This window comes from Triturus cristatus, chromosome 7 (genome assembly GCF_964204655.1).
Source record: "Triturus cristatus chromosome 7, aTriCri1.1, whole genome shotgun sequence".
Lineage (NCBI taxonomy): Eukaryota > Metazoa > Chordata > Amphibia > Caudata > Salamandridae > Triturus > Triturus cristatus.
The window spans coordinates 445,682,708-445,698,597 of NC_140590.1; the positions used below are offsets into that span (position 1 = coordinate 445,682,708).

At 44.8% G+C, this 15,890-nt stretch overlaps 1 protein-coding gene across 1 annotated transcript in view; it reads left to right on the forward strand.

The window, feature by feature from the left end:
• DNAH9 (dynein axonemal heavy chain 9) overlaps positions 1–15,890 on the forward strand; it is a 1,479,259-nt gene that overhangs the window by 978,769 nt on the left and 484,600 nt on the right. Inside the window, exon 58 of the mRNA XM_085616775.1 lies at positions 9,481–9,651. Within this exon, the coding sequence (XP_085472901.1) occupies positions 9,481–9,651 (171 nt within the window). The remainder of the gene's footprint in view (positions 1–9,480; positions 9,652–15,890) is intronic.

Here is a 15,890-nt window from a genome sequence, read left to right on the forward strand (position 1 = left end):
CTGGCTCCGCTTAAAGCCACTCTTAACGTGTCGGCCAGACTCATCACAGGCTCCAGAAAACATGACCATATCATGCCAGTATTAATTCAGCTTAACTGGCTATCCATTGAAGCAAGGATTCACTTCAAGGTTGCTTGCCTGATGCTCAAAGCTATTCACTACACTACCTAACAAAAGAACTTGAGCTATCTGGCTCGAGTCAGAACTTAAGAAGCTCTAATACTCTACTTTTAAAACCACCCAAACTCAATAAGAAAATAACTTACAACCGTGCCTTCTCCGGTCTTGCTCCTAGAAGTTGGAATGCTCTTCCTCCCAAGATCAGATCCAACCCATCGACTACCTCTTTCAAAAAACATGTCAAGTGGCTAATTCTGAACGACCATCTACAGCAATAGCCCTGATACCATCTTTAATCTACTTCCATCGCCAGCTTGACAATCTTTTTACCGATCGCTCTAAATTTGTTATGTTTCTCTTCACAGGTCCTCTTTGATGTATTACCTGCTGTAACTTTTTAGTTACTTCTTGTGTTCTATTTTGTACTGCACCCTTGTTTTAAAACTCTTGCCTTGTACTCTCCTTTGTACATCGCTCTGATAGCCTTTTTTGGGTCATGTTCGTGCTTTATAAAACTTTTCAAATAAATAGTACTAGTAATTCTAGCATTTGAGAAAGGACGGTGCATGTTTACAGTTTGCTTTTATGTTACATTTCCATGTTCTGGCTGTGTTTGAGTGTAACATTTTAATGAATTGAGTGACTATCGCGAGTACAGCAAAGTAGTTATCTCCTTACAAGAAGGAAAATACAACTAATTGCTACTTCTGTACAATTTAGTGGCCTAATTTATGTCAGTATATAAAAAGAGGATGTCTTGACTGAAAATCCAGGAAGGGCTTAAAGTGTAAGTCACCGAAGATAGACATCTCTTGATCACTTTGCTCCTTCTCTCCATCTTTTTTCTCTTACATTAAAAGTAGGAAATAATAATCCTCAGACAGTATGCACTTTACTGTAAATTATTATACTTATTGTGCAATGATAAATTTAGGGCCTAGAAACATTTATCATGAACAAAACCATACATCAGGTAAACATGTGTAAAGAGATAGGTGCTACTATGGTGTGGATGATGCAACTTTTACCATTCCAGGATGACGCCTAATCCATCAAAGTGAGAGCTGCCCTGCCTGCAGTGTACTTGCACTGAGCTCCATGCACTAAACGGCCTTGCAGTCGGTGCTGCCCTCACTGCAGTTAGAATCATCACTTCTCCCCATTCACATTCTGTCTTTTCTCTCACTTTAATTGACCTACTCTCTATCTCTTGTATTTCTCCTCCCATCTTTCACCCCCTCCTCCCTCCTATTACACATCTGTCCCCCAGAGCTTGCCCCTCATTGCATGACCTCACCTGGAAAACTGCTTTAAGAATATGTGCCTTTCTCTTCCTGTGTGCACCTCAATCACTGCAGGGGATGCATGCTAATTTCCACAAGCATACACACACTTGTTTGCAGGCTCCAGTTGATTATAAATGTAATTAAAGTTTATCAATAATTTAATGTATTACTCTTCAAACCACTCCTCAGAGCTCAAATACTACTTTCGTAGCCAAATGTACTGCTAGACTTAAAATCACTGCCACACGCAAATATAAGAAGATACCTCCCACCATTTTCAGCCGACCCTCTCTAAAAACTGGGACATGAGCTAAATTTCCTGAATTCTGCCGGGACAGCTAGTGAAAAATTGGGACTGCCCTGGCAAATCCAGGATGCCTGGTCATCCTACTTTGGGCGGCGGTGGGGTAACATAAGCCACCGCAGCCCCTCGGTACGCGGGGATCCCGAAATCCAGAGGGGCTGCTTAGCACAATACCCTGGCCTGAGAGCTCCTGACTGACTCTGGAGGGGGACCTACATGAAATTTGAAGGGTCCCCCCTAAAGTTTTGTTACGCCCCTGGGCAGCTGTTCATCCAGAGGTCTGGCGGTGTTGTGAGGTGCACTGTGGGAACTGACATGCACAATTACACACTGTGCACTACTTCATGAATGCATGTGTTTGTGTGAATAAGTCGGTGTGTCTCTGCTCGTAAGTGTGTTTTGAGTGGGCATCTCCTCTACATGGCATATGGTTTAAATTAGATGTAGAGTAAAGATTTTCTTCTTTCTTTTTGTGTATGTGTTTCCCTGGGCATCTTAGTGTAAACATGTGAGTGCATTAGTATTACTGTGTGTAATTGTCTTCGTCTCTGTATCGATATGTGTGCATTGTTCGATTTGTGTGTGTATATACGTGTTTGGGGGGATTTTGTAAGTGAATCTGAACTTCTGTGTCTTTTCCCCTTCAGCGAGCATGTTAGATGCTTTTCAAGAGAGAGATATGCATTATTCTTGGCATTTCCTGGGCAGACGCCCCTCAGAGGCGAGCCGAACAGATAAACGTACCATAAGTGTGGCTGTGCCGGGGTTGAGGGCAGAGAGACCACAAACCATAACAGTGTAAGCCGGATAGAGAGCACGAAACGCCAACAGCGCCGCCACCATGGGAAAGAAACAGAAAGGAAAGAAGAACAAGTAACCGCTGTCCCTCAGCCTTTAGCCACCCTCATCCTGACCGCCACCTTCCCCATCACCGAAGTTCCGTGGCCAGTGCCAGCATGTTTGTTCCTCTGCGCTGCATTAGGGGTACCAACGTCATTCCTGTGGCCCACCTTTGCCTCCCTCTGCTGATCTACAATCCCCCCACCCCTTATGAGTAGTATTGACATGTAGCCCAAAAGGTTCCTATACGTTATTTAGACTATCCAAGCCCTCGTAGACGACATAAACACATATGATAGCATTAGAGGGATGTAAACCAAGTGCCGCAAGCACGATCAAACTATATCAAAACCTTACAGTGGCCAGACTCCTCTTATAAGCGATGGTATGTTAAGCACGCAGTCTGCGGTGTGAAATGAATAATCGTGAGCCTTAGGCACTGTTCTGTGTCTAAACTTTGGACCCAGACAAGTGTTTATTATTTTAAGCAGCCCAAAGGCAGGGTGATAGGCTCTGGTGTTGTCAGAGTTGTGCATAGTCATACTCTTGCATCAAAATGTCATTCTACTGTCGCGGGAGCGAGCAAATGGACATCCATTGACTGTGTTCCTGGTACGGTTGCTTTATCTTCTGTGGCAGTTATAAATAGGTGACCGTCTTCTTCATGGGGTTAATATATAAGCAGTTGCTCAGGTGCACAATGGATCCCTGCAATGGTACAATGCCGTCAACGTCTACAGTGTGCTCGAAAAACAGTTTGCCGGAGAGAGGTTTTGTATGTAAAAGCACCCAGTAGTAAGATTACCAATGAGCAGATGAAATTTCACTTTAGGTCTAATGGAACTACATTGGCACAGAGTGACAGCGCTTTTTGTTAAACTCTTTTCGTTCATGCACACACACCAAAGGTAAGCACCTTTTTTAAGAGAGGTCTAATTTTCCCTAGCCAATCGTGAGATTGATGGCACTGTACACCCAACCAGTCTTCCCTAACACAGTTGCTTCTTCGGTCAACTAAGATTAAGCATGCTCTCTTAAATGTGTCACCGTTTAAACAACACCTCTGAGTGTAGGCATCTCTTTATTAATCTCTTAATAAGGTCCCAAAGGCAAGACCTATTGGCTATGCAAATGCTTGTTTTTTTTTTTTGGTTTAGCACTTCATGTGTTTCCCAGCTCTCTCATGTGCTTCTCCTCCACCAAACTACCCCACCTTGTCTTTGTGTTGCTCTTTTCAAGTGCTACTTTTCTCCCCCACCCGAGCTTTATTTTTATTTTATGACTCCCACCCCCTGCCTACTCGTTGTTGCTTGCCTCACCTGCCCCTTGCACTTGCTTCTCTATCCCCCCATTGCCCTTTTTATAATCTTTACATTTTTTTCAAAGGACATGACAGCAAATTGTGGCCGGCACATCCACCTTACAGAAAAGTGCTTTTGTGTATTTTCAATGCCCTAACTTTTTTTTACTGATAAAAAAATGGTGCCAGCGTAATTTTGTAGGTGAATACATGTGCGGTTATGCATGCACATCATACATCATCACACATGTTTGTGTTTATGAACTGCTTTTCTGTGCCTTTTAATTTTCTTTTTTCTTCCTTTTTGCCATTGCTGCACAGCATCAGCAAAAAAGATTTGCTGATGCAGTACAATATCTCAAAAAAGCACTGGCAAAGCCACAAGATCCCAAAGGTCGGACCTTCTAGCTTTGCCAAATATTTGTTTCTTTCTGTGTCTTGTGTTTATCCTGCTTGCTCTCCTTTTAAAACATTGTGTGTGCTGTAATTCCCGTTCCCCTTCTTATTTCCTGGAGCTCAGATAGAAAAACGGCAATTAGAATTCTTCCTCCTTGTTGTACTTGGCCCTTTTTGGCTAAAGTTCCCTAAACTTTTTGCCTTCCCCTAGACCTTTTTTCTGACATGGTGTTGCCAACTTAGATGCTTTGGGCACTTTGCCACTGCTGATCAGTGTCAAAGTGCAAGTGCTCCCTGTGTAAAGTGTAATGGTAATTGATTGTCCATAATTGGCATGTTTGTCTTACTAGTAAAGTCCCTAGTAAAGTGCACTATGTGTGCCAGGGCTGGTAATACAAATGCTACTAGTGGGCCTGCAGCACTAATTGTGCCATCCACATAAGTAGCCATGAAAAGAGATCTCAGGCCTGCCACTGCAGTGCCTGCTTGCAGTTTGTTAAACTGCATTGTTGTCCTGTCAAGTGCACCCACTTGCCAGGCCTTACCCTTTGCTTTTTATGCACCTCAAACACCCCTATGGTAGGCCCAAGGTGCCCGCTGGCCAGTGTGCAGTGTATGTGAAAGGTAGGACATGTACTAAGGTGTGTACCATGTCCTGACAGTGGAAAACTGCCAAATTCGTTTTTCAGTGTTGCAAGGCCATCTTGCCCATAGGACAGAATGGGGGAGGCTGTGTAATATGTTTCAAGCCTATCTTCCCATTGGTTTAAGATGGAGGGGTGAAGTTTAGTGTGTCTGAACTCACAATTTAAAAACACATCTTTTTGTGAAGGTGGTTTTTGAATTGTGTGTTTAGAAACCACGCTTTTAGAAGTGGCTGCTTTTTTTGTTCTAACAATTCTGTGTGTCTCTGCCTGGTTGTGGATTGACTGTCTTGATTTGAATGTGATAGGATCTGGGAAATGTCTTGACCCAGGGGAGGAGTACGCAAAGCTATGTGTGTGTGCTTCGTGCAGCCTGAGACCTTCGTGAGGATTGCCCTGTGATCGTGTGCACCCGGAGTCCGAGTGAGTCTCAGCGACGCTGTGTGCGTTTGCCCTGTTGCAGCCTGAGACCCTCGTGACAAAATTACCCCGTGACTGTGTGTCCCGGAGCAGTCTTGTTCTCTGCTTCAATCGACAGCGTGGCCAGAAGTGCTGCGATCGTCATTGCCATCCGTCCGGACCGGCATCCCCAGAGGAGCTGTGAAAATTCGCTGCCGCCGGCCCGAGCCTGCCTGTGCCAAGGAGAGACCTTGAACCATCACCGTCAGGGGTCCGAGTTCCACTGCCCAAGATCAACGAAGTCGCACCAGAGGCCCAAGCCGCGGGGAGAGGAGAGTGAGAGTGCACCCCCAGGTAACGCTCAGTGAGCGTGCGTGTCGCTGCCTTGGGCTGGGTGCGGGCTCTGAGAGAAACGCTCTCAGCCTTTCCCATCTTTGCAGCGGGAGCCTCCGCTCAAGTCCGTATCGTGGCCTGTACTTGCCGGGGAGTGGCAGTACTGGGGCCAGAGTGTGGAGCTGCACTTTGTTTTCCATCATAACAGTGTTGAGGGCATGTTTTGGCAGTAGCTGACTGCGAGTCAGTAAGAGTGGCATAGAGACCGTCCAGAGCACCGCGATCATGCCAAAGTACATTATTTTTGCATTACGAACTGCCTGATTGTTTCATTACGATTTGCATTATTTTTGCATTACGAACTGCCTGATTGTTGCATTACGAATTGCCTTATTTTTGGATTACGAACTGCCTGATTGTTGCATTACGAATTGCATTATTTTTACTTTACGAAGTGCCTGATTCTTGCATTACGAACTGCATAGATTGCATTAGGACTGTATTGGATCATCGAGAATTGCTCATTAATACTGCAAGAACCTGCGTGGTTGCATATACTTTACACATTTGCCTTGGAGATAATCCTGGCTGCTCATACCAAGCTACCGAGGGGGTGAGCAGGGGCTATCTGAGAAGGTGTCCTTCCTTTCCCTGACTTAGAAGTAAGGGTCCCCATTTGTACTAAGGTACCTACCTCAGCCAACTAGAGACCCCCAGTTCTAACACTCCCTACTTACAGTGCTTTATTTGTGGCAGGTGCAGTTATCGTATCATAGCAAACACAAGGAGATGATGGACGAAGCACTGAAACTTTTCAGACACTCACCCCCAGTCACTATCAGATCTGGGTTGAATCCCTCATCGTTCTTTAGCTCACTTTGCCACCCCAGTTCAGACCCAGCCATATACAATCAGTTGTGACCCTGTTCCTCATGGGAACAGTCTATCTATGGCACAATTATTGAAAACTTTACCCAATATTGATTCCCAATTGTGATTTTTTTTCGTTTTTCGAGATCAATATTACATTTTCAGTATTTTGTGTGCTGGCCTAGAAACAAAAGGAGGCAAGCTCCTAAAGAGTGCATCTTCTTTTCTGCCTTGTGAATTGGGAGGAGTATAAACCCCTGGAGGCTAAGTGCAGAGGGTGGTGGGCAATTTGAGGCATATGTTTTTGATGCTAACAAAAGTATCTCGGGGACGTGTGCAGGGCCGGACTGGCCTTGGCAGACACCGGGCGTTTCCCCGATGGGCCGCCAAGGTGGGGGCCGTTTTCGTAACCGGGGCCTGCAATATAGGCCCCTGTAATAAAATCAGCCGAAACGGGCTCAGCTGCCCCCCCTCCGCCCCAGGGGGGCCGGCCGAGCAGTTTGCCAGAGCCGATTTCTGATCCCAGTCCGGCCCTGAACGTGTGATTCCACAAGATCGCAAGGTCAGCAAAATGTGTTAAAGTATTAAGAAAATGATACAAGGTGCTGAGATCCCAGGAGTGGCCATTATACTCGTTCTGTCTAGAGTCTATGATTATGCAAATACCGAATCGAGGTAAAAACTCCTGGTTTTAGGCATGTAAAGCTAGCTGCAATTCAGGTAGTCACATTGCAAACATGCCATGTTTGTGCGTCTTGGAATTGGAAATTTACACATGCTTGTAGTGTGATATCTCTCATTCCAAGGTGTGCAAAGCATAATCTTGATCTTAATGCTACATAATCGTCAGAGCTCTGACAATTTCAAATTCCTCCTTGAGTATCCTATTATGCGAAGTTTTCACATTACTACCTGCATGACTGTGGCAAGGTGTGTAATTGACTTTCTGGTCTAACAAATTTAGCAAATGACGAATGTGCTACTTGTAGAAGCGATGGCTGCCTCAGGCGTGCAGTGATCTACTGCAGGACTTGTGATCCCCAAGCGTCTGTTTAACACATCTCCGCTTTATGAACTGCGTAATGGAGTAGTTTCTCGTGGAGTCTCCTCCTGTCCTCTCTGATCAAACACTGTTCTAGGATTTGGTTGCCTTTATAATTTTATTAGATGGCAACAACCTTAACGTGCATCCTGATGACGCCACTGGATATTTTTCCATGTCTATGGCTTGTATGCTGTGCCATCAGTTTTACATTTTGCACTACATGTACGCTGCATAGCTAGTCATACAAAACATTTTACGCAATAGAGGATATGTGAGATGTATATTTAGATTAGGTGCTGCTACTTAAAGGAAAAGAGAAGTTGCTTATTGTAAATGAGTTCTTTTTTTTTATATAGATGAAGTTATTCATCTTGGATTAAATTACTTAATGTACTCTCTCTCTTTGAGAGTTAATTCTGGCCCTTGTGGTTCTGGGACAGCAATGTCTGCCATGTTTTACCTGCTCGTAGAATGGAAGGCCTCCTTTAAAGAGAAAGTGATATTGAATCCTGTTTCACTGTTTGAACCCTTTCAATCGCAATAAGGTATTTTAAAGCATTTAGGCAATTATTATAACGTTTAAAAGTGTAGCTTGTTTATAAAACAAACTCTTAAAATGCGTTACAAATTTTACAAACAGGATGAAATATTTGACTAAATATTGCATTTCTTTAAAACATCTCGTTTTGCAACAAGGGAAATTGCTGCTAGTATTTTGTAAAAGAAGGTGCAATGTTAATTTGAAAATGCGCACCAACGGAGCAAAGAGTAAAAAGGTTTAAAACTACAACTGAATGAAATTGTGTACTTTTTAATTAAGAAGAACTTACCATCATGACTGTCCTATATTGCACGTCGAAAGGATTTTAGTTTAAAAGAAGATGGAGCAATACTTTGCAGAAAGTATGCTATTTTACCAAAAATACTTACAAAACATGATAGATGCAAGCCCTAACTTCAACACTCTCTTTAGAAATGTCAGTATACTCAGCATGGAATAGGTAACGCACAACATTTGAAGAATAGACAACAAGAACAAGGGACATGTCAAAGGCGTCTGCCGACATAATCAGTAACGCTTTTATAGTGCACAAAGATGCGAAGCAGATACTAAATACAAGATACATTGCCAGAGAATAATGTCAATAGAAAGTGTAGAAATACTTATGACGGTGCCATAGTTCTGCATGCCAGTTTAGTGATGCATGGTATGTTAGATATGCACGGCACTGTTACAGCACCAGGCACAGAAATGAAGAGGAACCACTTGCCAAACATTTCTCTTGTCCAGGACAAAACTTATGGACCATCTGCATAACAATCCTGAATTGGAAAATGCATGCAGAGGTGAACATGCAAACTCAAATTGATTCAACTAATTGATGCTGATTACACACACATAAATGATTTATATCCGATTGTACAACTGTGAGTCCTTTTTGTCGATTCCCTTCTATCCCATGCTTTAGAGATTTAAGCAAACATTATTTTCTACAAATGAACCACCTCCTTCTCCGCCAATAATTGTTAATCACGTCTTTCCAGCTCTGTTATTCGCACATGGCGTTCTTTCTTTGCTCACACCTTTTCAGTTGCAATCCAAAGGGGTCCTGTGTAGGACGTTCAGTTCATTGGCCTCAACCTCCTACAGAGAATTGTTCTGAATTGCAGGCGAAAGTTGAAAGTTGTTCATGCCAATCCTGTATACCTGGTGTATGCAGATCCACTCGGTCTCAGCTGTTTGTCCATAGTCTGAGGGAGGGCTATTTGCACTCTATAGGTTAGCCTCGTCAACAAACCAGCAATGCCATTTGCCGATTGGGCTTTTGTGATAGCATTAGTTACTTACTTTGAATCATTAACAGTATCATTCACCCACCAGATTCAGAGGCATTTTGACAAACGTGCCACTCCAGTGCTCACACGCTCTCTCTCTCCTCCAGGCTTTCAGCGTTGTGTTCCAGCAGGCTGTGCAGAAGTCCCTCCCCGACGAGGTCCTGAAGCAGCGGGTTGCGAACCTCATCGACAGCATCACCTTCTCCGTGTTCCAGTACACCACCAGAGGCCTCTTTGAATGCGACAAGCTGACCTACACCTCCCAGGTCGCCTTCCAGGTAAACATACTGACGCCTCGCCCGAGAACAAGATGGGCGCTCTCCACAGAGGACGCAAGGCTGGTTTTGCACCATATTTCGTAGAAAGAAGTAATCACACTTTGAACGTTCTAGTTCATTACTGTGTAGAGCGCATTTACACACAGCAGTGATCAAGTAGGTCTTTGGTTATGCAGCAGCATCCAGGAGGCTTTTCCCAGCTGAATAGTACTGCAGTAAGAGTAGATCAGCGGCTTCTACTGCTGCCGAGATGACCCTGGTTACATACAGTGTGAGGTTTGTGATATATGACAACGGAACAAGGTACCCGAGGGATGCTAGGCTCAGGAGGAATGCACCATTTTGCCTTACGGTTGTGCATACTCTCGTTACACTAAGCACAAGAAACTATTTCAAAACTTAAACTTAAAAGAAAATGCTCTGCTCTTGGACTCTTTCCTCTGCCACCATGTAACAGCCCCGGAAGTGAGATAGGAGCAGTCCATCCAAGCTGTCATTATTTAACAAGGTTAAGGAATGATACATAGTGGGTTCACCGTGGCTGTCAGTTGTGACTTGACATACGTGCTCTGTCAGTGATGCTCTCTGCGTTCACTGCAGCCCCAACGCGTTGACTGACAGAAAGCCAATACTTCATGACAAACATGAATGATTTGTGAACCGTTGCTGTCAGAAGGAGGTGTCTACATCAAGTTGTGGTACCATCCAGGACAAAAACCGTTTGCAGAAGGGCTCTTAGTCCGAGCACTGACTGGACAAGGCCAGGCCAGATGACTTACAGAGAGACAAACTGCTCCACCAAGGCTGATGCTCGGCGTCTGCAAGAAGCCTTGCATTTCCCAAGGCCTCGCCCCTTCACTGGTTAATACTCCAGCTCAGGGTCACTTTTACAGCATCATTCTTGTTCGTAAGACCAATCACACGAAGCCTCCCAAAGACGTATAACACAAACTTACTCTAGTGTCAACTATCATCTGTATCTGTAATACACATTTAGATGGACAAAGCAAATCTGTAAAGCATAATTTTGTGCTGAAAAAGTTAATGTGTTAATTTCCTGTGGGTTATGAATATTTTCTGGAGATTCTGTAGCTCAGTTTTCAGGCTGGGACAAACATTGCAGAAGCATCAGAAAGGAAATGAAAACATGACTGAAACCATAGAGGCGGATGTTACTGCTGCTGTTGTGAGAGGAACTCCACGCACTTTGAGATGTCTATTTATCAATAAGTACCATTACGTGCTCAATATATTTTTTGAGGTTGGACATGGACAACTGGGGATTAGAGGCGCTCACGGCATGTGAACCACATCCCACTTCCGTACACGGCAAGACAGCATAAGAGGGCAATGGGCAAAGTATATTTGCCACCCTCTGTTGAATCCATGCCCCTCGTGTCTTGTACAGAGTTTTGCGCTTGATAAATACCCATACATTTAGATAGTCGGCATGCACACAAAATCTATATATCCATCAATGCCAATATTACAAGTGAACGGACTGCGTTATTCGCCGACACTGGTGAGAACCTTTTAATAGTTCTGTATGAATGTATTCAAAGCCGCCTCCTATCTGACAACAGGAAGTTGTGGTCTGACAGCAATACAAATAGAAATCGAACACCTGTTAAAGGAGAGAGATGTGAAAGTGCTGATACTGATCAATAGTAAGCAGTGGCTATAAATACACTCACCACCCCAACCTCCCCAAATCGCTTTGTAAAACGAACGGGTGGATTTGGTTATTGGTGGGTACTTGATTATTACCAAACACTGGATGTTGACATACCGCCCCACTGCCGCTTAAGCAGGAAAGGAGAATATGGTTATAAATGTAGTAAAGCTCGTATTATAAATACGTGGGTTCCAACACATCATCTGATGCCCCCCGTAGTTGAAGCTGGCCGGCTAGGAGAGCGGTGAGGCACCTGCTTTGGGCAGTAAAGTGACAGCTACTGATCAGTGTATGTGTTGCACAGCTAACAACTAATTTTAGCACCCACTGATGTTCAAAGAGCAAGATTTAATGGCAAATTATTGATAATTCGATCTGTACTGATAAGCAATAGGTATCTATATTGCCTCACCTGTTCCATCATTGTTGGAAGCTGACATGGTGGGCGAGTTGAGCTTGGGCCTCTTGACACATGGTGGGCTCTGCTCCACCACATTCTCCGCCATCCTCGGTCAAAAGGTGCAGTTTTCTTCTAGCAAACGAATGGGCGTAACCACTGTTGAAGACCTCTTTGTGGATAGAGTGAAGGGGCCTTTGCTAAAGCTTTACTCTATGTGAAACAGTAGTTTTATTTTAATGGTGCAGACACCAGTCCAGTGGTGTCACGGCCAGAGCTGCTGACTCTGGAGCTGGGCAATCCGGTTCGAGTCTCGGAGCAGCTTAACATCCTGTGAATCACAGTTTTGTTTTAAAAAAGGCAATTACTGAAGGTCATCATCCGCTCCTGAACTTAAAATGCCTACATCTGCTAAAAGCAGCATTATGAAGAATGGAACTCCATATGGCGTAGTAGTTAGAGTTGCCGGCTTTGGAGCTGATGAGCAGGGTTCAGGTCTCCACATCGACTCAACATCCGATTCTGAGCTAATCACTAGATTTGCTGTGCCAAATGTAGACAAATAATTTAAGCAGCCTCTGCCAAATGTAATCAAATCGCTTAAGTGGCCTCATGGAAAGTGCTTCAATACTTATTGTAAACAAACATTGGCCAATGCAAGAAAACATGCTACAGCTAATAGCAGCCAATAGGACTGGAGGGAAAGTAAGTGGCCTGCATAGGAACCACCGAAAATCCATGAAAGAGAGGAGGCGGGATGCAAACCCTTGAAGGCCGTACCTTAAAAACAAGCCCAATCCCCCTTAAAAGAAGCCCAAACCAAGCAAATATGCTACTAGAAAAAGCCCAAATGATGGTGGGGATCGAAAAGTCCAAAAAGCCTAATTAAAAAATATAGGCAAGAGTAGGGGAGCCACAGTGGGGGAGGCAGCAGGAAAAAAGGCAGCACTAATACAACTGTGGCATTAAGAGGTGGTGGGAGGAAGAATGCTATATTTAAATGTAAGCTGCTAGCGCGCTGAAGGTAAACGCAGACAAACAGTAACAGCGCAGGAAACCAAGAAAAAAATAGTTCCCCAGAGAACATATAAAGAGCCATAGCGGAATGAGACAGTACTAAGTCCCTGATCTGTGGAAGGAACAAAAGAGAAAAAGGAGTCACAAAGAGGCAGGACTGACCACTAGTAAGCAAGGATTTTTAAAGGACACTGAAATAGACAAATTAAAAGCACTGGCAGAAAAGGGAAATGACTTGAAGCACACAGACTGATCACAGCAGGTCTTGAAGAGACAGTGCATGCATTGTCTAGCTCGACCTAAAAATGAGAAGTATTTTTATCTTTGGTTTGACTCCAAAACAACAAATGTCCAATGTACGGAACCGGAGATAGGAATTTTTAAGCTTAACCACTTTATAGTGTCTAAAAACACATAGCACTCACTTGTGACATCTGGTTGTGCTTGACCAGGACAAAGTCAAAGTTTGAGGACAACCGCAATAGAGCCCTGGTTGGATACTCTAAGCAGTAGGTCCAGGTCAAAATGTAACCTTCACACTTAGAAACTTTTCTGGAGCTTTTTGTTCTGACTTTGGGCAATGCACTTCGTCAGGCCGAATTCAGTGCAGGTTCGCCAGCTTGAGTTTTTGCGAGGCCCAAGTCAAATACTGGAAGTCTGGATCTCTGGAGCTTTCAGCGAGGCGAACCAGAAATCCAGGCCAATTCGGGGAGCGAACAACTACTTCCACTGACCCATGTTGCACATTGTTGAGGGCACTGGCTGAGTCTCCTCCTCTTCTCCCTCATCTGTGACCAACAACAGGATCATGTCTGCTCTGTCATGGTAGGGTTTCAATCTATTGACATGCAGGACCCTAGGAGGGCTCCTTGGGGTATTAAGGTTGACCAGGTAGGTAACCTCACCCTAATTCTCAATGATTGGATAGGGCCCAGTCCACTTCTCATGGAGGGCCCTAGGCGATAAAGGCTCCAACACCCACACCAATTTGTCCTGGAGTAAACTCAGGAATGCAGTTTACCCACCATACCAGTGCTTCATGAGCTCCTGGCTGGCCTGCAGTTTCCTGCCTGCCTTGTAAATGTTCTCTGTCATGCGGGTACGCAGGCCCAGCACATAGTCAAGCTCATTGTCCTTTGCATCCTTAAATGACTCCAAGCAACAGGCACACTGGCCCCTCACTGGGTGCCTGAATAACAGCCCAAACAACCTCTTTTGTGGGACCTTCCTGTAGACAAACAGTAGGCAGGGGAAGAGAACATCCCATCTCCTCCTCAGTTTGTCAGAAAACCCATTGATCATGCCCTTCAGGTTCTTTTTGGACCTTTGGTTAAGACCATTTGTCTTAAGGTGATATGGGGTGGTGAAATTTTAGGTAATGCCACATTCTTTCCACATCGCCTTCTGATAGCCAGATTTCAAATGTATGTCCCTATCTGAAACAATCTCCTTTGGGATACCCACTTGGGCAAACAAAACCAGCAGGGCCCTAGTGACTTTAGGAGCAGTGACTGCTCAGAAGGATATTGCCGCAAGGTATCTTGTGGCATGGTCCACCACCACTAAGATATATTTATTCCCTGATTCAGTGGGTGGTTCTAGGGGGCCAACAATGTGTGCCCCCATCCTCTCAAAGGGAGTCAACCACTGGCAGTGGTATCAAGGGAGCCTTTGGTTTGTCCCCTGTCTTGCCACTGGCCTGACAGGTGACACAGGAGCTACAGAACTCCCCCACATTCTCAGACATAGGGGGCCAATAGAAATGGTTCATCAACCTGTTCCAAGTCTTGGTCTGCCACAAATGTCTTGCCAAGGGAATATCATGACCTATAGTCAGATGCACTGTCTGTGCTTTTGGGTCATCACCAATCTCCTGGTGGGCCCTTCCTTAAGGTTTCTGGCCCCAGTATAGAGCAGTCTAACTTCCCAGTATATTCTGTGGAATCCTCTATCATTTCCCTCCTCTTGCTTCAAGTCAATCTGCCTCAAGCCCTCAAGGGTGGGACAGTCTCTCTGCCCCTGACAAGACTCCTCTGTGGAGGGCCCACCAGCTCCTGTTGGTTCTGCCAAGTCTGACGGAACTGGCAGGGATGGAGTCCCTTCCTCAATGGCCAGATCCTTCCCCTCAGAGTCGGATTCTGGAGTACCGTTGTCTGTGGATGCTTGGCCTATTGTTAAAGGGTCTAAGTGTCCAGAATATCCCCTCTGCATAGTCTGTGACCTGGTCACAGCACATACCCACTCAGGTATCTCCAATATTCTCATATGGAGCTTTCTCTCCACCTCTGACCATTCAGATGCTTCAAGATGATTCCCTGTTAAACAGTATACTGGGAGGACAAGAGACACACTATCTTCATCGGGCCTGTCACACTTCTCCATTCCAAATCCACCATAGCTATTGGATAGAGTTTGGTTCTGCTGTATGCATAAGTCATCTGGTGGAACGCACCAGGTATGATCTGCTCTTTAGACACCAGGGTGCTCATGACCATAGTCACACTGGCTTCTGATTCTCTCAGAGACTCAACCTCAGTTCCATTGATGGTAGGCCTCTGCCTGTATTTATCCATGCTTGGTGGCAAGGTGGCTAGGATTGCAAGGTCCACTCCATCAGGGGACAATAAAGTTGCCTCCGTCACTCCCCTTCCCACCTTTGAAGCAATCTCCACCCCACACTTACACTAGCCAGCCCCTGGGCCTGCCCACTAGAAGGGAGCTTCTTTGTTGTGCCCTGGCTGTTTACGGTCTAACAGGCACATGCATCATCATAGGGTTTTGCGATTCCTTAATAGCGATTATTAAGGAATCACAATTAAGGAATAGCAAAACCCTATGCATGTAGGAATCGCTAAAGAAATAGCGAGTCCCACAAATTCCTTAATTACGAGTCGCAAATTGCGAGTCGCAATTAAGGAATGTCTTCCCATTCATTCCTTTGGGCCTCCGGGCCCATTGGAATGAATTGGAGATTGCGGGAGCAATTTGCGAGTACCAGTAGGTACTCGCAATTTGCTCCCGCAATTTCGATGGTGCAAGGGTGTCAAAATGACACCCTATTGCACCCATGTATGTTCACTCTGCACAAATGTTGCATACACACATGCTCTAAGGGCATGTGTGTGGGCAACATGAAACTTAGAAAAATGC